General features: G+C 36.7%; 1 protein-coding gene across 4 annotated transcripts in view; it reads left to right on the top strand.

The window, feature by feature from the left end:
- The window catches only part of SLC16A7 (solute carrier family 16 member 7), a 78,611-nt gene that overhangs the window by 24,235 nt on the left and 30,675 nt on the right, over positions 1–23,701 (top strand). For all 4 annotated transcript variants that reach the window (XM_062609081.1, XM_062609080.1, XM_062609083.1 and 1 more), the window contains one exon: positions 19,223–19,465. In XM_062609081.1, coding sequence (XP_062465065.1) covers positions 19,252–19,465 — 214 coding nt within the window. In that variant the 5' untranslated portion in view covers positions 19,223–19,251. The remainder of the gene's footprint in view (positions 1–19,222; positions 19,466–23,701) is intronic.

Genomic DNA, 23,701 nt, shown 5'->3' with positions numbered 1-23,701 from the left:
AAGCCATTTTATGATTCTATGACTCTATGGATGTACTAGCTTTCTATGATATGCGTGAAATGTCCACAGAAAGTACAGACTATCATAATGTCTGTATCCTGATGGCCATAAGTACAGGGTTATCAGACATAAAAAAGCATTGCTGATGCGTCTGGTGGTACTTTTAAACTGGTGAGCTAGATCTTGACCTCTGAGGTATCTCAGTGTATATCTCAAACTGGCATGTAAGAGAGAGGTGTTCTTTCACACAAAGGCTTACTTCCACTATTTCCTTATTTCTTGTGAGGACAGTGACTGACCTTGCTTTCAGAGTTTTGATTGTTAATTTATTAGTGGTATTATAATTTCTGATATATGTTGACTCCTTAATGAACTGGAAAGAGAATTTTTCTGAACCGGTAGCATGAGTCAGAAGCGCTTAGCTACAGACATTTAGCCACTTCTTGATCCTTTCTTTTGTTGCACAGTAGGAACAGTACAAACGTGATTTTGCCTGCTCAGAACTGGAAAGGTTTTTCCTACATTAGAAGTGCTAGATTTCCAGAGGATCCTCGTATCGTCATAGACAATATTTCTGGGGGGAGATATCAGGGAATAATCCGACAGCATTGCAAGTTATAAAATTTACTTTGTGTTGCTTTAATATTACCCCAAAGTTGGCTGTTGCTGTATTAGCACATTTCCTCTCTTTACATTTTTTTAATGCTAAATTTAATCTTTTAAACTTCTTTTTTATTATTATTTGTATTTTCAGTTTGATTTCTCTTTCTTCCATCAAATTCACACATCTATATATTAATAACCAGAAGTGCCTTACCTATTTAAGTAGGTATTGGAATAAAATTTTGTTTCATGGTCATCTCAAGGACACAGCCACTTTTTCCTAGTTTTTATAATTCTAGCATCTTTATGAATAAAGAACCAACTTTATTTCTTTCCTGTGCCCTACAAGGGAGGATGAAGTCCTCCCGTAATCAATGGATGGATCCTATCATGATATGATAATCAAATATCAACACATTCTTCTAGCCTAAAGCATGGTTTACAGAATTATTAATTCAGTATCTAATATCGTGCACATATCATGATGCATCAAAAGTATTTTATTGCAGAATTAGTGTAATGTACAGAATAACAGTCATGGAAATGCTTGGAAGAATGGCAGTAGACCCAGCTTCAGGGAAACGATTATGTACTGCTACTTTCAACTTCTGTCATGTGTGATTTTCACAGGGATTCTTTTATTACCCTGTTCAGTTGCCATAATAACAGCATGTCTGTTGTTGGAAACCTAAGGCTGTGTTGTCACAGGCATACCATGTAAGTAGGAAAACTGTACTCACTCCTTGACATTGTATGGCATGACTTGGTGCGTTTATCTAGATTCAGCAAGCTGAGGGTGGTTCAGCATGTTGCTCTGTTAGTATAAAACTTTTTTCCTTGTCATTTTTGATGGATCATTAATTACACCTGTCAGGTAGTAGCAAAGGGTTTTGTAGTTTATGTCCTTCAACAAGTTTTGTAAAATGTAGGTTTATTTCTCAGGTGTGGAGTGTGGAATAAACCTAAGACTAGTCCTGTTTTAGTTTTATTCCTTTGACATGATTTCCAATGCTTGTCACTGTGCTTTAGTTGCCTTGTTGCTCACATTTCATAAAATACTACATACCGTATGTGACATGCTTAAAATTAATTTTGCTACATATAAATCAGTGTCTTGGAAATGACATACTTTGATCCAGTTCTTCATTTGCATTATCAAGGTGAAGTTTCACGTATTTCCTTAACAAGAAAGTTTTAGCTTTGAAATTGGAAAGTGGACAGCATTGCTGCCTGATGAATTCTGAATTGATTATTTCTAAATAAGATTCTTTTTCCTCGTCATAAAAAGAACCATAAGAAATTTAAACACGTACGAGCACAAAAAATAATCCTTTCTAAATGCTGTTTATTTTTAATTATATGACAAAGTGATGAAATTTATAAATATTATCTAAACTATTAGACAGAGGAAGGGTTAATTATGTGTTTCATTTCATTTGGGTTATGTCTTAGTTTACTGCCTCTAGAATATATTTGTACCCTGATGTGCAGATCCTTGTTTCTCATTTGGGAATATTTTCAGGTCAGAATTTTAAGATTTTCTGGCAATTATCCAGAAATCTCAGATATGTCTGTTGTGGATGTTCAGTGGTCTCCTGCAGCTTGGTACCTGAGACTTACTATTTGTTTGTCATAGAAAACTGTTGCTCATATCTCTGCCCAGAAAATCTCAGGCAGAAATATGCCAGGCCTAGGCAGCATTAATACAAAATCTGGATATTCAACCCATACACAGTCAAAAGTCTTCTTTAAGCCTAAGCCTCCTATAATGTCTGGGATCAGATGATGATGGGAGCTGTGTTTGCTTTCAAAATAGAAGAAGGTATGAACTGTTGAATTTATGTGAAATTCTGTATTGGTAAATTCTATCAAATCAAACCAGGCAGTTTGGCCCAGATCTACGTTGTTTCCTAAATCCATTGAATGATTTCACAGTTGAACACTGGTGTGTCAGTTCTTCTCCAGAAAAGCTGTGGCATTCTGTGCTGGTCAGCTGAGCTGTGAAAAACTATTGGAAAAAGTCCTGCAGGGTGACAGAAAACCACAAATAGCTTTTTAAAATACCTGTGACAGTGCTGTACTGTGCAAAAGCAAGATACCCTAATTATTTGTGTGAAAGGACTGAGATTTTCTCTAGCTAGACTAGAAAAGAACAGAAAGGAAGAAGCGAGTGAAAAACTGCAGAGAGAAGCAAACCCTACTGAGAGGGGGGAGCCAAGTGCTTTTCAAAGAGGTACATCTGGTTATACATGTTACTGCGTCTGCCCACATTTTCTTGCATAATCCTTTCCACCTCCTTGCATGACTTAACTCAGAATGTAGTACAGGCAGGTTCAGTGAGAGTAAATCAAAACCTTTGGTCATGAGGCTAAAAGGTGACCTTGTTCTGCTGTGATGCCAAATATTTCATGTGAAATCTCAGCTAAGTCCTCCTGTGATATCCTTGAGTGTGAGCACAGATCTTAGAGAAACATAAGACAGTTCAAATAATATAAATGTGATGATACAGAAGACAGAATGGATGACAAATACAGTTGAGGCTTCAAAAAATATTATGCAAGCCATACAAATCCCCCACAATGCTTTCCTATTTTGTTTATGACAACTTTAATTTTTTTTTTTAGGAGTATATAATACTTTGGCACAGAAAACATGCTAATCTGCTCCTCTCTCTGTGTCTTTTTAACAAGCACTTGCTTATGCTGCAAAATACAAACAGACAACAGCTTGGCTAGTGCTGAATGTGTGGACTTTGCATATATGATTTCAGCTAAGCGAGGTATAATACCAAAGCCAGCATTGATTTAATTTTTTTCAGTAAATGCTTACATTTTGGGATGAATACTGGATCTTTTATGAATTTCTTCTTTCATTTGCAACAAGTAAAAGGAAAAGGTTATTGCTACATCATGATTTAAAATTTTCAAAATCAAGAGGTCGTTTTTTTCCAGTAAAACTTGGACATTGGGTTTCCACTTGGCCCACTGAAGGTGGAATCTGCTGAATTATATATGTAAAAGATATATTTCTTTGCCTAGAGGAGAGTAATATTGTGGGATAAATTATAGAGAGACTGTTGCTATCAGATGATGGACAAATTTTCACTGCTACTAGGCTTCATTCACTCTCAGTTAAAAATGTGATTGGTGTTGAAATTGCCATGTTTGTACTGAGGACAAAGGGGAGTATTTTTGCAAAGTCTGAAACACTGGCTTTGGTATTTTATTGTTTCTTATATCACTAAAAATTCGCCTCATCTTAAATGTTGATTTTAATGTTGTTTTTTTTTTTTTTTATGTGTGTCTCTTTTTTTTTCAGGTAAAAAAGACTTGCTATTGTTCAACTGCAAAATATATGCATCTATAAATCTTGAATGAGTGTGCTAGATAAAATGAGAAAGTTGCATTTAAAAATCTAAGGGGTTGTGTTGGTTTTTGTTTTTCTTTTTGAAAGAGAGTGAGAAAAGATATTTCTGAAATAACCTTTTCCCCATTGAACTCAGGTTATTTGTGTAAATAAACCTTTGATGCTTTTCCGTGAATATGGGAAAATAAATAAATGCATGCATGCATGCATACTTACACATTAAAAACTGTTTTGAAATCAGGGATTCCCCACCACCACTCTTATTTTGGAAAGTTTTGTGCAGAGCTTAATATTTGTCTGCCTCCTTTGATTGTTCCAGAGAAACTTCATGGTATCACAGCGCTCAGAACACATAGATTTCATTGCCTACCTGCAAGTAGCCTGCCTGTTGTTTTTTTTTTAATCTTGGTACACCACTCTGGGAACAGTGCCACAGTGATAAATGCTTTAAGAATACAGATAGATTAAATAGGTTTTGACCTTGGCTTGTACAAAAGGCAGTTTGAAAGGGCAAAAATAACACAGTGTTAAAGACCTTGCTATTGAGAAGTATATATTCTCTCACACTGAAGACTGAAAGACGAAAGAAGCAGGCTATAGACAGTATATCCTACAATAGGCCCACTCATGACTGAATTCCCTTAACGGAGAAAATAAAGGTAACAAAACTGATCATATGTAGGTGCTTAAGAGGAGAGATTTTCATGGCTGGAGAAAATGGTCTTGATTGCTATTTGCAATCAGAGATACGTATTTGGCCAGTTCTCATCATCCCTCAGTTCACTATAATAAAGCTTGATACAGAAAGGAGTATAAACTGCATACATAATGGTAATAAATATAAATTTATATATAAACTTCAGTAATCAAAATTTAAAAGACCTGCTGCATAGTGGTGCATGGTAGTGAAGGCCATTAAGTTTCTTTCCTAGTTGATTCAGATTGCTAACATTCTGTTTCTTAGTATGGTCAGAAGTGTCCCAGCCTAGATTGTGCTTGGATTATTTTAGTCCCATTAAGTAAACAGCATGAGGTCATTTGATAGGTCTGGATTGTTCTACATTTTTAGAGGTTACCTGGTCATTAGAATGCTATACTGTTGGTTGTCTTAGGTGACACTGGCACTTCCTTTTAAAGCATTTGCTCAATGATCAGAACATTACCTAACATTCAACTTTGCTTTCTATCCAAGAGAATTATAGACAAGATCTTTTCCATTTCAGGAGAGTACTTCAGTTGTGAGACTAATCAGGAGGATGTTGCCAGTACATCTTGATAAAACTGTGCTATTTCAGAGGCAATAATCTCATATTCCTTGGCCTGTGAAAATGAGAGTACTAACAAAATTTAGCCTGAGCAGGAGAAATGGCTGCTTTGGAGGTGGATATGCAGACTTTATGTTTTCCTGAAGTGACTGTCTTTCTGCTGCAGACATATTGACTCCTTTAACCGTCAACTAGTTTGCAAAGCTCTTGAGCCTGTTTTGTTTGAAATAAAAATGTGGGTATGTGGGTTCTCGAGCCCTTTGTTGAACTGGGACACAGAAGTCTTGCCTGAAATTATAAGAAAAGGCTGATGCAGAATGAGAAAGATTCAGGTCACCTGAAACATAAGTCGTTGCTTTGGCTGGAAGTCTATGCTTCTATGTCAGGCATGGAGTTAAAAATAGTCACATGTATACATGGTTATCATTGGTACACTCATATGATACATGTAGGTCATGAAAAATACATAATTCAGATAAAAGAATAAGTACAGTGGAATCCACTAAAACCAAGAAATTGCAAAAGTTGGAAAAATGATATGTGTCAATCAACTTGACACATACTAATCAACTCATATTGGAGTGGATGCATGCTCCAGGATGACAGCGCTGATGTACGCTTGACACATCTCTCAGCTGAAAGTTGAAAGACTTGATACATCTCTCAGTTTCATGTTCCCTGTCCTAGGTACATCAACCTATTTGTAAAATAAACATCTGCTTTAGAAAACTGTATATTTTTCACAGTCAGGTGACTCATCATTGTGATCCAGAAGAAACAAAAATCTGTAGTCAGTTATTGTATTTGACTTTATCTTGATGCCACGTTTTTCTGTGAAGTGTAGTATCCTGGAATGCACGTAATAATACTATTTTGAATAGTGATCTTATAGTAAAATATGTCTTTGTGATTGATAAGGGTAAAGACTCCATCTTAGACTCTGTAGTAGCCATTTTATATTAGTCCCATGGTGCAAATATGCCCTAGAGACATCTTTACTTTGCTTAAAGAAGCACTTCATTTCAACTTTATTGGCATTTCACCATGATTTTGGAGTTAGTTGGCAGCAAATGGTACAGTAATATTACATTATTTCACATCAGGTGAACAGGTACGTATATTAGAGCAAATAAACCAGTATTTTGCTCTGTTAACAGACAAACAAAATAATTTTAATTTGTAATTTGTAATGTATATGTACTGCAACTATACACATGACTTTACAGAATGCAGCCAGCCCTACAAGGCAGGCTTAGGTCTATTGCAGAACAGAAGCTAGGGATAACTGAAAAAGTCATAAATAGCCAGAGCTAGACTCCTCAAAGTCCTGTTTTATTTTGCAAAGATGAGTCATAGCTTTACTCACATTTTGGAGATGGAAACAGCACTATTTGCTTCATCTTTTTGCACTCTGATATTTGCTCAGGAAACCTGAACAGGTATGTTCTGTTACTGGCCTTTTTCACTTCCTAAAAATTCCAGGTTTATTAGTGCTGCATCTTTTAACAGTCATTTTTATTCTGCAGGAGACAATCACACATTTCCTCACCAAGTGCAAATAAAAAATCTTGTGCATTCAAATTTCATTTCATAAGCATTACCACCTACATACATTGTCTTATTTTCTGAGGTGCACAGGCACAAATCCCATGTTCGTTCTACACATGAAAGCTATAAACATTTATTTGGAGTTAGTTATGGTAGAGTTCATTTTACCATTAGTATAAACACCTTTTTTGCTGAAAAGATTAATTTTGCCCTACATAACTTACAGGGGAAAAAAAAAAGAGAAAACAACAAACTCAAATTCCATTTTTAAGATACAAAATGCAAAATATCATGAAAAGGTTGAACAGAACACAGATTTTGTACTTGAATCAGATTAAAACAAGAATAACCTCCCCTCAGGAATACCTTGCAGCACCTCCAGTAATGTTTTGAGAGAGAACTGAAACACTGAAAAGTGTGTTAGGAGAAGGAACTGTAAAGAAAAAGAAATGCTTACTTAAATGCAGTTATCCCAGAAGGTGATTGTTGTTTCATCTGCAGATGTTGGCTGAGAAAGGATCTAGCAAAATGACAATTATAAATACATATTTGTAGTTCAAATCCATCTAAGCCTCTCTGAAGTCCATTGGGCTGTGTGGAAAATAAAAGCCTATATAGAGGAAGTCTGTACATACCTATGCATAGGTGGGATAATAGTTAAGACTTCAGTAGAAATAAGTAAAAGGGTTGTCTTTAAATGTTTTAGTAAAACATATAAACTCCAGAGTTCGGAGTTTGTACACAAAGAAAGTATTATTGTCTTGAAGACTAAAGTGTAATTTTCAGTGGACTATAATGCCCTTAGGCTCTGAATCCTAGCATTGAATTGCTTTCTCAAGGAAAAAACAATGAGATTTACAGAACTCCACTGCTGCTTTCTTGTTATCAAGACAAAAGGAATAGATATGTGGAGTGTGCTGTACATGTTTTTAGGTATAATGAACCAATATAATCTGCATGTTTACGTGTAGAAAGTTTGGCTAAATACTTGGTTTTATGTGTAAGTTGGCTTCCAGCAGAAATCATATGATAACAAGCAAATGTGTGTACGTATCTGCTTTTCATGAGGAAAAAACACAACTCAATTTTTTGCCTCTGAACTGATTAAACATCTGTCCTGGAAGGGATAACACAGTCATTGCTTAGATTGATGAGCTTATTGCCCTACAGTCAATATGGGTTACTTGTGATTTATTAAGCTTCTAGGTAAATATGAACTAACTATGAATATTTTTACTGTGCCCTTTTGCTAATTGGAAGTGTGCAAATACCACAGAGATCTTTATATTGCTTGTCTCATTTGCTATATATTTATGTAAACTGTACTGCTCTTTCTATTGCAGCTTTTCTGGTGAAATTTTGAGGATTTGAATTATTTTAATCTAGATTCTCAATAACGAGAATAACAAGTGTTATCTCAGTTCACAGTAGAACTGTCTGAAGTGTAAAGCTTTTCTTGTGATGATACAGAAATGAAAAATCTAATGCTTGTGAGTGTGTTTACTTTGGTGTGGTTTGGGCAAAGTAGGGTTATGCAGAAATTTGGTATGTGGGGAAAGTTTTATAATCAGAGTCCAGCATATATTGACAAAAGTGCATCTTGCGGATTCATCAGGTTGCTTTTGAGTAATGAAGCAATGCTACCCCATATTCTCTGTCAAAAATGATTAATTTACCTGCTAAACCAGAACTACTGCAATAGCAAGTTCATATTGCATAATTAGTAGACTTTTGCACTCCAGGACTTCAGTTTTCAACTCTGCTGGTTTTGGGTCTGCAGCCTAGACTGTGGCCTATTTGTATCATCTATTTGTAGTAAGATGAGTTTATCCTGGCTTAATATTTGAAAAGAACACTTTTACAAGATGCTAAGATAGATGGTAAATTGTGGTCAAAAGGCTGGTTTCAGAAGGCTTATGATACCCACTGTCAGCTGGGGAAGTGGATGTTATATAAGATAAATGCGTAATGCTGTGATTAAATAGAAAAATCCATAATTGGAAATTCAAATATGGAAAATATTAAAAATATGGGGGAAAAAATAAATACTAGATTCTTCAGAAATTCCTGATGTCAGCATGAGAGCGAAGGGGTATCAGAATTAGGTAGCGTTTCTCTTGCATCCTTCAGTTGTTGGTCACCTCTTTATCTCTTTGAATATACTGAAAAGTGCAAAATGACTTTTCAGTGCCACTGTGCCAGAGGAGAACCGCAGGCTTCATGTGTATATTCTGGACATTCCATGGTGATTTAGTAAATGGAAGTATAAAACCTTGCAAGCCATGCAGGTATAAGCAACTTTATATATATTAATCTCTTGATTAATTTTAAAGTTTGCTGAAAATTAGATGAAGATTGTTTTAGCTGCAGCACTGTAGAACTACTCTCTGAGAGCTACAGCAGTGTGTTGTACTCTTTGGGTGTTGTGTACTCCATAATAGATGTGAGGTTTTTTGATCTCCCCATGTCCAATTTCTCACAATGGGTGAAGGAACACACATCAGAATTTGATTAAAGCATCTTGGTCTTTAAAGTTGTTTTGTATATATATCAACAGGCCACCTCATTAACACTTGGACAAAGTACACAGTAAGTTTGTAATTAAACATCCTTTTCCTTCCCATGGAAATCAAATACAATCATAACTTCTTCCTTCCCTGTATTTGTTTATGCTAAAATATTGTCATTGCCTAAATTATATTAGTTTTGGTAAGTACTTCAAATGAATTTTTTATCATCATGTCCCAGACTGCACAAATAATCATCATACATGTACTTATTTTATGTAGGACAATGCCATGATACCTGAGTAGCGCTGATTTGCTTCAATGGCAATGAGGCAACAATGAGCTAACATAGCTATTCTGCTCCTACTAGCCGTGGTTAGCCATCAAGAGACAGCATGAGTATCTGTGTAGTACTGCACTGTCCCATGTAAATGTATACCTCCCCATTTTTTTTAGCTGTCTGCTCAAAATTATGAGCGGTCGGATAAGAATAGACCTTCTTTTACAATCTTTTACCAGCGCAAATACCAGCATAAGAAAGGTTGAAAGTTGAGTGTGCTGAACATAGCTGTCTACTTTACAGCTAGGTGATTGGAGATCACAGATGTTACCTTCCCCTGCATATTCTTCAAGGTGCTATTAAAATCTGATTTTTGTACTTAAGAAATGTTAAATACATCTTCAAGGATGGCTCATGCATGGACCCAAATACGAGCACCTTGATAGCATACCTACATGATTGTCTTTCTGCCTGGAACAGGAGACAGTTGGAGTAAGGAGCATACCTTGCTGTCTTGCTTTGCGTTTTATGTGCCATGGGTATCACTGGTCATGAGAATAATAAAATTAAAATTAATGTCTCTGGTTTGAAAAAACTCTCAGGTGGAATATGTCTGTAAGAAAAATGTTGACATTTTTAGAATTCTTCCATTTTTTTAATGTCAAACCACTTTTTATAAATCTATAAAAAGTTTTAATCTCTTCCAAGTTCTGTTAAAATAGATTGTTCCCTTTTCCCTTCCCTTCCCTTCCCTTCCCTTCCCTTCCCTTCCCTTCCCTTCCCTTCCTCTCCCCTGCCTTTTTTTTCTTCTTCTTTTGACCTAGTATGTTTTAGTAATTCTGGAAGAACCTCTGGATTAATTATCTTTTGACTATATTGTGCTTGGAATCAGTGATTCCCATTTTAGCTTTCACTGGCAGAAACAGCTCACATATCATGCCTTTATGAGCACAGCTGTATTGATTGGATTTTTCAGTTTGAATTATCTGTATGTTTTTAATTTTATTTCATACAAATAGATGGCTTACTTTCTCTACTTTCATACAGCTTTTAAAACCTACATTAACTGAGTAGCTTCTTACTTATGACCTAAATTGCAGAGAGTTTTTTAGACTGCATAGCTACAATTGCAGAAACTCTTCTGGCTTTTCGAAGATACAGTGGTTCCCAAGTAATTTCTTTCAAAAGCTATTTTTTTTTTTTATTGTTAATTTTGCTGCTTCTGCCCATTTTCTTTTTTTGCCTTATTTGTGTAATTTTCTATATAGTACATAATTAACTGTAGCTTTACTAACAGATAATTCATAATTTGTTAGATTTCCCAGTTCGCAAATCTGAAAGTCTCTGTATGATCAGAAGTTCCTAACTTTTTCCATTTTAGTACTATAAAAAGTATTTCTTAAACTAGTAACTATAAAAAGTATTTCTTAAACTAGTAACAATTTCCTAACTGTCAGGAATAAATGATATGTGAACCTTGTCTAAGCTTTTGCAGTCTGGAGTTATATTTCAGCCTTGGTCTGTTATGTATTTCCTGTCATACGCTCTTAGAAGCAGAATCCAGATCAGTTTACTTCCTATTACATAATCTAAGTAGATGTCACTCAGACTTTAGTAACTATTTCCACCCATGGGAGTCACGTGCTGCTCGAGTATAAACAAATATTTTCCCAGTATGTGTGAGATGATGCATCCAGGCCAGGATGTGACTGATGGGTCATATACAGAAATATATTATATTGAATATTATTTTAATATATATATATCATACTGAAGTAGAGAAGACGGGTTGGATTCTAATCTTGAGAGCACACAGCAACTTTACTAAAGTTTACAGAAATGAATGTCATCATAATTTGAATTGGAATCTGTTGCATCTTCATAATGTCAAATATTAAGCTGATGGATGTGAATATTATCTTCAGCAATAAATGAATTAAATATTGCCACTTCCAAATTGTATGATTATGTAAAAGGATATGAATTTTGAGTTTTGAAACCTTAACTAATAGCACAGCCTAAGAATAGACTAGCTTTTCCCATCGTTGGTATTTTTTTTCAGTAGCTTAGTATTGAGAGAGATATTAAAATGAATATATGTTATTACTGATAATGGAAAATCTCCTGCTTTGGAAAAATTTTGCTATTTATTTTTCGAGCAATGTGCAGCAACTGTGCAGACAACTCCATTAGCACTGACTTGAAACCTGAGTTCTTCCATTTATAAAATATTACAAATAAGTTAAAATATAACTCCCCATCTTCCAAACATCAGAACTCTTAAAAGTATCAAATATGCAGCTCCAGATTTACATTATTTTCTTTATTCTGGGTATTGTTCTTTTTTATAACAATTACTGAATGTGAACGTTATAAAATTTTAAAGATGAGTGTGCTGGAGTACTGAAAAGGCTTATGTTGCCAAAATGGTTCAGAATTGGTCTATACAGAGTTATAATAAGCTTATAGAGCAGGTTGTAAAGCTGGTAACTACCATAGTTAAATATGAGGGAATGGTGGTAGAATTTAAAGGATGGTACAAAGTGGTTAATAACAAATCAGTAAGTGGATCAAAATTCTTGCTGTGTGGGAAGCCAGCACTTGGAGTTATAAAGGATGGGTTTAGCTGAACTTAATAAAACTTGTTCTTTAATGGTACAGTAAGGTTTTGGATTGGTTTCATTTGAAATGTTGATTAGTTTGATGGTTTATTTTTTTCCAGGCATGCAGAATTTTTCATCAGCCTCAATCAATTTATTGTTAAAACTGATTAATTCTTCCAACTGGGTCACTGCCATTTTCAACTTAACCATCAACACTTCATTTCAGTAGACTTAAATTTGTGTGGAGTGCCAACCTCTGTAAGCTAGATATTCTACTGACTGCTTTTTTTGAAGTAATTAAATCAGAATTGCAGACACTCTGGTTGGAGTTCATTTCACTTAACTTTAGTCACCTAGGCATTTATTCAACCAGAGTGAGCCAGTCGTTAGGTTTCCCTTATATTCAATGAAAAGGGTAGTAACAGAAGACATGATGAATGGAAGTCCAACCCATGACTGTAATTGTGAATACAGATGATGAGAATACCAAGAGAATGTGGTAGCACAACATATGAGATTAAAAAAGACCAAACCCAAACAAAAACCAGCAAGCTCCCCTTGAATATTAAATTCTGAATTAATATTAGCTTTTACAAATTTTGTTAGTCATGTCACTACTGACTCAGCAGTGCTCAAAATCTGATTTCAATGATGTGACAATTCTAATGTAGTTTCAGTGTATTTTTTTTTTCGGATTGGGGTTCCAGTTCTGTAAAAATCTGCCTTTAGCGACTGACTTAGTAATCACTTTTGTTCTCAGCCTCTATTTAAACCATGATGAAACAGGGCCTTAGTGCAAATGGGATTTTAATTACACTCCTCAGCATAATTTATGCATCTTTGCTTTTATAGGGCAATATCTTCCAGGGATCACTTCTATCTCAGTAATCCTATTTTGAGACCTCAAACAGGAAGAAGGAATTATATGACATGTGCCTTTATTCCACTTATTACACTTAGTAAAAGTGAATTAGACTTTTCCTCATTCCCAGAGACATCAGGAACTCTCATCTGCAATCAGTCTTGTTTAATTTAGCAAACAGTTTTTGCTTTTACATCCAACTATCTGCTCAGCTGATGCTGTTACTAAGAATCAGACCATTGTAGTGCCAGACGCTAAGAAGAAAGCTATTGGGATTGTTCAGTTATTTTTATCGTAGGACATGCAACTTTCCCTCCCTTCTGCTTCCCTCCATGGAGCCTGCCTCTGCCAGCCTCCTAGGCATTTGGAAGAATGATATTAATATGCCTGCTTTGGATGTGTGAGGGGCTATTACTTTCCCACACTGTCTTCAAGCACATACTTGTTAGTGTTCCAGTGGGATGACAAGTATACTACAGTATTGATTCTTAACCGTAAATTATGGATGGGTTGAATAGCTCCATGTTTGAATATGAATATTTACAACTAGTTCCTTCTTCTCATCAAGGGAAACGGAAGTTTGTTTTTTCTCAGTAAGATATAGCCTTATACTTAAAATGTCTCTAGTAATATATTTTAATATTCTTGGATATTTTGCTATTGAATGTTGAAGTGAAATAGGCTTTAAAATTAAAAGAGGCTGATGATTTTTGTTGGTCTGATTTTTTTTTTTTTTTTCTAAAGGTTAGCCTAGGTTTTTAGCAAAACCGGTAAATCCTAACACAATCCTAAATACAGTTTAATACAATGTACTACATATAGTTATTTTATTGTCACATAAAGGTCTAGAAAGCATTCACAGATATTGCTTTTTGATTCAAGCCTGTTGGATAAATTTTACAAAACCCCACAGCTTTTAAAATGCCAAGTAGCCTGGGCAAATTTTAGCTGTCTTGGCCTCACACAGGGTGTATTTGTTCTGCAGGCTAGGCTCTAGTGGAAAAAAGGTAGTAAAGTGAGATTCTGAGTGTATCTGTCATCTACCTAGGTTTCATTTATTGCATATCCCTCAGTCTCTGAATACAAACATTTAGAAAAAAAATAGAGGATATTTTCTTCTTTCAGAGCAATTAACCAGTTCTTTTAAGGCTGGATAACTGAGCTCATTAGGAGCTAATTTGCCTGCAGAACCAAGTAGTTAGACCTAAAAGCAGGGAATAAGCTTGAGCCTTTCAGTGAGAGCCTTTCTGCGTCTTTCCTTTCTCTGCAAAAAAAGAAAAAAATCCTAAGTCAGAGCAGAACCTTCTCACAAAGCTGTCACTATTTGTTTTTTCTTCAAATACTGAATCTTGCTCACAAGATAATGACAATAGCCTGTCGAAGTTGGTGAGGCAATACCATTTGATGGGATGATGCCCACTATCCTGCCATCCTGCTTGGAAATCGTTAAATGGCTGTTAATAAAATAAGAAAATTAACACTTTTGCAGCTTTTAAGCACAGATATTTCATAAGAGTATAATTCCTATATAGCTCATTATTTTACTGATGCTACCACAAAGTCATTTGATTCAAATACAGCAATGTAATTAACATTCATTAAGGGTAAGTTAGAGCAGCGACTATTCAAATCTCTAAAGCAAACACTGTACTCCACCTGTGCTCCTAACTCAAGTATGAAGCAGTACTATTTATCTGCATTTGCTACTTCACGAGCTTCTAAAACACACATGTACTGAAAAATCTCAGTCATAACTCACAGCTTACTTGGACATTAGTCCACATCCCAGCTCTGCCACTGATATGGGACAAGTCATAGGTTATGTAGCCTGTTGTTTCCTTTGTCTGAAAGTGGATCATATTTCTCAATCATCCTGCAGGGATGTTTTAAGACTGAATTTGCTCGTTTGCAAAGCTTTTTGCAGTCCTTAGCTTACTGAGTGGAACTGGAATGCAGACACGTGTGCCAAATATTCCTACTATCCTACAGCAAGAGGGGAAAGATTTTTCCCATGCCAACTTCTCCACTCTGGGACAACTGGCTGCTGAGTCAGGTGTTGATGTGGCATATACTGAGGACAAGGAAGACAAAATGCAATCAGGAAAGCAGTTACTCTAGTGCTGTAGAAAAAACAAAACTAAGCCTCCCATTAAAAGCAGAATCTCTGTAAGGAAAAGAAGAACATAACCCTTTCTCAGAAGACTCTTTGACAAGCTGTTGTGTTGATAGCTGATTCTGGCAGCTGGGAACTGCAGAATTTTAATGAAGCATTGGTACAAGAACAGTCTGAACAGGTTGATTATGACTGACTGAAGTCTACAGTGCATGATATCAAGATACATTATCTGTCTGTAGCATTTGTTCTTAGATTGACCTTGTTGCTCACTTTTTTTATTATTTTCCCCCTTTTTCCTTCTTCCCTCCTTTTCTGTCTTTCTCTCTTTCATTCACTAGTTCTTATTTGCCTAATTAAGTTCAAATGTGCTGAGATCCAGATAATAAAAGGTGTTGAATATGTTTCTAAAGTGTGCCTGTTGCTCTCCTATTATTTGTTACTAGACACATGCAGCTGTTACTACAGTAAGCTATGTTCTTATCCGCTGGTTACATAAATGGGATTTATACAGGGAACTAGAAGCAGCTTAGAAGAAAATCCTTGTGCACAGTCTGACTCAGGGTAAGGAAAGGCTGAGCAACCTTTCTGTATCTGACAGAGAGAAGGGAGATTGATGGCTTCACTCAGGGCGCACTTAAGTCACTATTCCCCAGCTGATTCCCTGGGCTGAGAACAGGCAGCGTTCCTCACCCACTGCTTGCCTATAAAAGCATAGGTATGAGCAGTGCTTGCTTTCTAGCTTGAAGCACATGATGGAATTCATATGACAGACTAAAAACGCTGCCGGCAACCTTTATTTACTCAAGTGCTGCCTTTTTTTTTTGTTTGTTTCTTAGTCTGGTACTGCGTCTTTCACATGAACATCATCACACATGCCTGTTTTTGCACTTTCTACCATATTTACTTTAATTCTTTGCAGCCCATAATAATATCTGAGAACTCTGGAAAGGCATTTTGCTTGTCATCGCTTCATTCCCCCCTCTTCTGCTTCTTCCCTTGTCAACATTTATATCCACCAATCTAATATGCTGTTTTGTTTTGATTGCTAATGGATTTTGCACTTGTCTGTGCAAATCTAGGTTTAGATTAGAGCTAGGTATGTGAAAGTGCTAGATTGCTTTAGTTCCCTTTCAGAGATATCGAGTGCAGATTTTACCAGAGAAAATTGCTTCAGCTCCTGAGATATTATGGGATATTGGTAATATTAGATTTAATGTTTCTGATAAAATGAATATTTTTTATATTCCTTTGGTGCAAACATGTATTTTTTTTTCTTTTGTCACCTTTTATTAACTGAAGCTAAAATTGGCTATCATGATCATAAATGAACATTAGGGAAGCTATTATTAACTCTGCTCATTGGGATAAACAGGAGGTGTGAGATACGATGATCCAGGCTCTTTGTGACAGCAAAAAGTCTAATGCAAGTTAGCAGCAGACAGGGCCATGTAGTGGGCTCTGCAGCAGTTTGCCTCTAGACTGAGGCATAGGAGCAGCCAGAGCCCTTTTGCTATTCTTCTTAATGCCCTCCTAGTTTACTGTGAAACCTTTGAAGAGAGCGGAACACTGTCAGAGCCTGTTCTGCTGCCCTAAAGGGGTGGATATAATGGGATCTTTCCAAAACACCGATGCCTTAGTGACATGAACTTTCAGCAGTCTTCCGACTAATGTGGTGGCAGTGATTTTTCAAAGTGTTTTTGTATTATTTTTAGGAAAACGAGTGCTTCCTCAATAAATTGATAATCCCTTTCCATTTTTATGGAAAGCAGTGCCTTGATGTTTTGTGACATTTTAAAAGTTTATAATACAGATAGAAGTGTTGTGATATAAATATGAAATATGAAAACAAATATGCTCAAACCTTTGAAGTGTAATAAAACAATAGTTAACCTTTTATTTTTTTTATTTTTTTATTATTTTTTTTTTAGAAAATAACCTAAAGTTTTCTCTGATGAGCAGAGCAACAGCTTTCTGGGGCAGATAGCAAACTGTTGTTTACTGTCACTCAGTTCACAGAAACAAATTGCTGCTTTTCATGCTAATTTGAGGTTTTGTGCTTTTGAAGGCCATCAGTTGTCACTATGGGTGTTGTAAGGTATTATGGGCTCTCTGAGATACTCTTCCATTTAATGAGTCCTGATCCAGCAAAACAAACTGGTATTTAACTTCTTTGCAAAAATTAAGTCTCAGCAACCAGAATTGTCTATACTTGTCCATCTTCTACTTGCAGGCCCATGCAGAAACAAAGTACATGCCAGAGGTTCTTTCTGGGCGTGCATATAAAAAAATTTATATGCTGTATGTACAGAACAATAGATACTATTGCCAGCAGAAAATCTATATTATCTGATGCAGAAGTCAAACTACCTGGGCTTTTGTAACATTGCATAGGAGTGAGATGTGTTAGTGGTTGATTTAGCTTCCCTATGGAGTCTGCCAATATCAGGGTAATGTCTAGAGTCAGCTTCAGTAAAGTGGAGAGTCAGAAGTACAGTGGATTTCTATCACAGGGCTGGCCTAGTGACAGATAATTTTAAAAGCAACACTTTGCCAGTTTTGTGGAATATATTGCACACAGTACTACATGGTGTTTACCCTGAAAGTACTCAAGGCGCTATCCCAAGAGATTAATACAAGCTGACACAGTTCAGTTTTTTTAGTTTTTGTTAAGGTAATCATATCACTCCCACTGGTAATGCAGTTTGCTGCGAGAAATTGGAATATGCCATAAGTGGCACGGAAGAAATCACATAGAGACTAGCTGCTAATCATTAGCATAACAGCAACCCACACACTGTTATCATCCACAGCTTTTGATACTGGTGTGGCAGGAGACCAATCAGGAGTAACAAGTTGCTGAAGTGCCTAAGAAAGAAACGGGGAGGAATGAGAAATTTTACTTCAAGCTATCTGTGTAGGCTGGACTACATAGAAAAAAACCACAGCGGACTCCAGCTCTGTGTTTAATAGTAAAGGGATTTGATACTAGAAAAATCTCAGAATTACAAAATGGATTCTTGCTACTTCATGTTTTCTAAAAACATTTTACAGAATGTAGAAAGCTGAAGTTTTTAGATGCCAGGATGATAATAACAGTATGAAATTTATTTCTGGCTTTAGGAGTTTTATGTGGATTTCCTGTGATTTCTTGAGCTGCCTGAACGTGTTGGTTGCACCTCTCATAACTCCTATAAGATATCACTCTGGTGGCATGTATTATGGCAAATTCTAAATCAGAGAATAGCTGTGGAAAGTTTGTGAGGTTATTCATGAAAGACTTCCTGATGTCTTCTGACATGTTGAAACAGAGCAATAGTAGTACCATCAAGCTTCACCTTGTTCCTGCAAGTAATATCAACATAACTAAATGAAGATGAAAAATTTTAAAATAGGAGTACAATATGGGATTGTAAGATTTTGTATTTATTTTATGGATACACTGGGAATTTTAAATCTCTGCTTAGAACCCACCTTTTTGATGCTGTTATTTGATAAGCAGCAAATATCAACAAGTGGATAATGACAGCACATGACAAAAAAAAAATGTAATGAATTTACTCCTCACTGTTATTGGTGATGATTTTTCTGAGGTGCCAGTAAATCTTGGTAACACATTGACATTTACTGATAATTTACTGTAATTTTCTTCTGTTGTTTCCTGTAAGTCAAATTTCCACAATTGATTTTTTTTTCTGTTTCATTCCTGTACTAAATCCATGCTGTAGAAAGTAGAACTACGTAAATTAACCCACACAAACACATCAGTTCCCTAAAAGTGACTAATTGCAAATACAACTTCAGTGACTGAGATCAGTAATTTGTAACGGTTGTCAGATACTGAATGGGATATTACAAATATTCTTCCACAAGTTTTTTGCAGAACAGATTTTGCTTTCAAAAACAGGTACTTGTGTTCTGTGGTCCCATAAAGCTGGACATTTGTCTTTGCTCTGAGGATACTTTCTTATCCCTGCAGATAATGATTGAATACTGTAGTTTTCTAAACCAAAACCAAACCAAACCAAACCAAAAGCAAGCTGTTTAAAACCTTGCGTCTTCTTTTCTCTTTTAGCCTAATTGGAGAAGAGACAGAGATCAAATATGCCACCAGCAACAGCAGCACCAGAGTACCCACCTCCAGATGGAGGTTGGGGATGGGTTGTGGTCTTTGGCGCTTTTATCTCCATTGGATTTTCCTATGCATTCCCGAAAGCCATCACAGTATTCTTCAAAGAAATACAAGAAATCTTCCACACATCATATAGTGAGATAGCTTGGATATCATCGATAATGTTGGCTGTCATGTATGCAGGAGGTAAGATAAAATGTTAAATTTGCAAATATCATAAGTGGTTTTATTTTTCTAAGGTCTTAAAGTATTTAATTGCTGCCTGATTTTATTGTTATTACCCAAAGGATTTATCAAAACACAGACACTACTGGTAGCCACATCATCATTAAAGCACTGTTTACTTTCTTTTTTAAAGTATTCTCTATTCTCTTCCTTTTTATTTTCCCCTTAGGGCCTTTTGTTTGTTCCTGTGCCTAATTCTGTTTAGCAATCTTACCCCAAATTTAGTTTCTGAGAGTCAACAGTTTCCAACAAATCAATGTCCATGTAACTTCTCCTGGGGCTGCAGGTACATTTGGTCAGTTTCCACTGCCTCTGTGAGATCTCTCAGGAGGTCAGACAATGAGGCTTAAACACAGAAAATTATAATAGCAATGAGGGTTCATTAGTCAAACAAAGATATTCCTTTGTAGAGGGGGGTTTTGTGTCTTGTCCTTAGTTCCCCTAAAATAAAATCCTACTTTCCATTTAGGCCAAGAGTGATGTTTCCTATGTGTCATCTGTATGACAGCTATTATGTAGAAAATATTAGCTTTGGGACTGAAATGAACAGTGAATATAAATTCTCTGATATATTTTTTTCTTGTGAGAAAGCATGTAAAGAGCATGACAGATGAAAAAGACTTTTAAAGTATAAAGCCGTGTTTAAGTACTAAGGGCCAAACCTGCTTTGGTAGGTTTTGTGTCCATCAGATTCTAAGACTTCGGGTTTGCTTGATTTCTTCATTCTTTCAGATTATTTATTTTTTTAAGTATTGGTGGGAGCTAGCCGTTACTTAGGCAAAACACTTTTTCAGGCAAGTTCTGAGGTTTGAGTAAGAGGCTATGTTATTTTATAATTATTTTATAATAGGCCTGACATTGCCCTTTCTTTGAATGTTACAAGGTAATGATTTGGAACATATCAGACTGTTTGCAATGATGAGGCAATCAAATGCATGCAGTTACGTATATGTGCGTGTATGTATATATACAAATGTATAAATGTATATACATAGAAACAGAAAATATTGTGCCAGTAGCACAATGAAATTCAATATCTTTGGTCCCTGAAGAGCACCACTCCAATATTTTTCAGAAGTGTTGTCTGTGTAATAGTAAAGTGTGGTATTACCAGGTCCAGTAAGCAACCTATTGAAGGAAGCGTGAAGTCTTGTTTTGATCTCTGATTTCAACCCACCTACATTTTGACACCTAAATGACCCTACATCCTTTAGCAGTCAGGGAAGAGTGGTATGTACCTACAGAGAGGAAACAGGTTACCTGGGTGGTTCTCTCTAGCTGTTTTTCCCTTCTGACTGTAAAAATGAACCTGCAGTCAGCATAGCATTAGCTCAAGCACCTCAGGTAAATATTTTTCAGTTAATGGGATAGTAAAATGCATTCTTCTTTCAAATGCTGGGGGAGATGGGGACTTTATAAAGGCATCTTGATGGGTGGTGTCAATATCAACAAAAGCTTGCTGTTCAGATATTTTGATCCCTTTTCTATTCACATAGTAGTAGAAAATCATAACTTATTCATATACTAGTAGAGAATCCTACAGGATTTTATAGGACTGGCAGCTGTAACTGATTCACCAAAATACAACAGGTGAAGAAGTATCTTGAACTAATACAATCAAGAGTGAAGTAAAAGAGCAGATATGTCCCATCACATTCAGATCCCCTCTAATGTAGTCGGTTCTGAAGGCTGCAACAGCATTCACACTGTGGAATATAGATGTGTAACTGTTGAGGCCCCTGAACAAGGGCTGGACTCATCTGTAACAAGGGAAAAACACAAGTGTTGAAATGCTGGAATTTGTTTCTGCATTCCCTATGCTGTGACTTTTGACCTGGACCCTTTTTCACCACTTTTTCAAATTAAAGTTATATTTTCTAAAGGCAAATTTACTTTATAGCACAGGTACTTTTGTTTTTCTCTTTGAATAACATTTAATTTATGCCATTTCTGTCATCCATTTCTGCTATCATTCTGACAACCGTGTTCAACAAGTTTTATTAGCACTACAGGTGCAAATCGTAAAATCATAGAAGGGTTAGGGTTAGAAAGGACCTTAAGATCATCCAGTTCCAGTCCCCCTGCCATGGGCAGGGACACCTCACACTAAACCAAGTCACCCAAGGCTCTGTCCAACCTGGTCTTGAACGCCACCAGGGATGGAGCATTCAAAACTTCCTTGGGCAACCTATTCCAGTGCCTCACCACCGTCATAGTAAAGAACAATGTTTCCTTATACCTAATCTATAAACTTCCCCTATTTAAGTTTTAACCCGTTACCCCTTGTCCTGTCACTACAGTCCCTAATGAAGTCCCTCCCCAGCATCCCTATAGGCCCCCTTCAGATACTGGAAGGCTGCTATGAGGTCTCCACGCAGCCTTCTCTTCTCCAGGCTGAACAGCCCCAACTTCCTCAGCCTCTCTTCATACGGGAGGTGCTCCAGTTCCCTGATCATCCTCGTGGCCCTTCTCTGGACTTGTTCCAACAGTTCCATGTCCTTTTTATGTTGAGGACACCAGAACTGCACACAATGCTGCAAGTGAGGTCTCACGAGTGCAGAGTAGAGGGGCAGGATCACCTCCTTCGACCTGCTGGTCACGCTCCTCTTGATGCAGCCCAGGATACGGTTGGCTTTCTGGGTTGCAAGCGCACACTGAAGCTGGCTCATGTTCATTTTCTCATCGACCAACACCCCCAAGTCCTTCTCTGCAGGGCTGCTTTGAATCTCTTCTCTGCCCAACCTGTAGCTGTGCCTGGGATTGCCCCAACCCAGGTGCAGGACCTTGCACTTGGCTTGTTTAAACTTCACGAGGTTGGCATCAGCCCACCTTACAAGCATGTCAAGGTCCCTCTGGATGGCATTCCTTCCCTCCAGCGTATCAAGTGAACCACACAGCTTGATGCTGAGAGTACACTCAAACCTACTGTCCGTGTTGCTGACAAAGGTATTGAACAAGACTGGTCCCAACACCCATCCGTGAATGCTACAGTCCCTGATAGAGTCCCTCTCCAGCATTCTTGTAGGCACCCTTCAGATACTGGTAGTCTGGATGTTTAGCTGCGGTCATTTTTATCTGTTCAATGAACACAGCTTTTCATGTACAATACAAAGCATTCAGTGCTTCTGCCTTTTCTCTAATACTACTTTTTACTGTTCTGGGTACCAGCATACTAAGTTCATGTGTACGTTGACATTAACAATTACGAAATGATTTACGGTTCATCTTGCTAACACCTACCCCAGTCACTGTGAAGATTATCAGTACAGAAACACTAGGCAAAGTTGTTTAGGTATCTTGTTACAGACTTGTGGTTTTAAAATGCTGAGAATGACAACCCTGCCTGATATAAACACTCTTTGAAGCCATAGCTTCTCTAGAACTACTTCCTAAAAGATAGGCCATTTAGACAATCACTGGCAAAATATGAAATAGCAATCAGGAAAAACATTTCTGAAGGAAGTCATTCCATTGTTTTTACTGTCTCAAGGTGGTTTGATTCCTTAGCATTTGATGTGCTGTAATGTGAAATACGCGTTTGGACCATGAGTACAAGGTGCATTGTTTACTATGAAGTGTTATAGGTATGTCTGTGACAAACTTTGTTCATTTTACTGCTAATTAAGGTAACCTGAAAACATCTAAGATCTGTCATCCTCATTAGAGTTTAGCATTCAACCTATTAGTCATCACAGTGGGGTCAGTGAATAAGTTGGAGTCTGTGCAGACACTCTTTGCTTTAGAGGCTGCAGCCTCTTGCAGTAATTAGCTGGCATCTGTGTTTCAGTAACAAGGTATTAACTTACCTTTCAATTCCTGGGGAAAAAAAAAAGAAACTAAACTAAAAACCTAATAAAAAGCATCCAGTAAGGAGCTAGAAGAATGTTAATTATGTTTATCACTTACTTCATACTTAGAATAAATGGCATTAAATTATAGCAGACCATCTGGCAATCCATATGGTCTCCTGCAGTCCTGGTTAATTCCAGCAAACAGGTCAAGCACAGCATTCACCCTGTTAGGAAAGCACTAGGCAGAGGTGACAAATCTGATAAATCAAATCAATATGAAACTCTTTTCCCTTCTCTGTCTGGCATAATATTCACTTTCATACTGGAGTTTGTTATTGTTTTTGTTTAATTTTTTTGGGGGGGTTGTTTGTTTTCCTAAGCTCTCTCTTCCCTCCGCACACCCCCC

Source organism: Pezoporus occidentalis, unplaced genomic scaffold (assembly GCF_034315485.1).
Source record: "Pezoporus occidentalis ecotype Australia unplaced genomic scaffold, CSIRO_AGI_Poc_V1 ctg134, whole genome shotgun sequence".
Classification (NCBI taxonomy): Eukaryota; Metazoa; Chordata; class Aves; order Psittaciformes; family Psittacidae; genus Pezoporus; species Pezoporus occidentalis.
The sequence above is the reverse complement of the archived record's forward strand: the minus strand, read 5'-3'. Positions and strand labels throughout refer to the sequence as shown.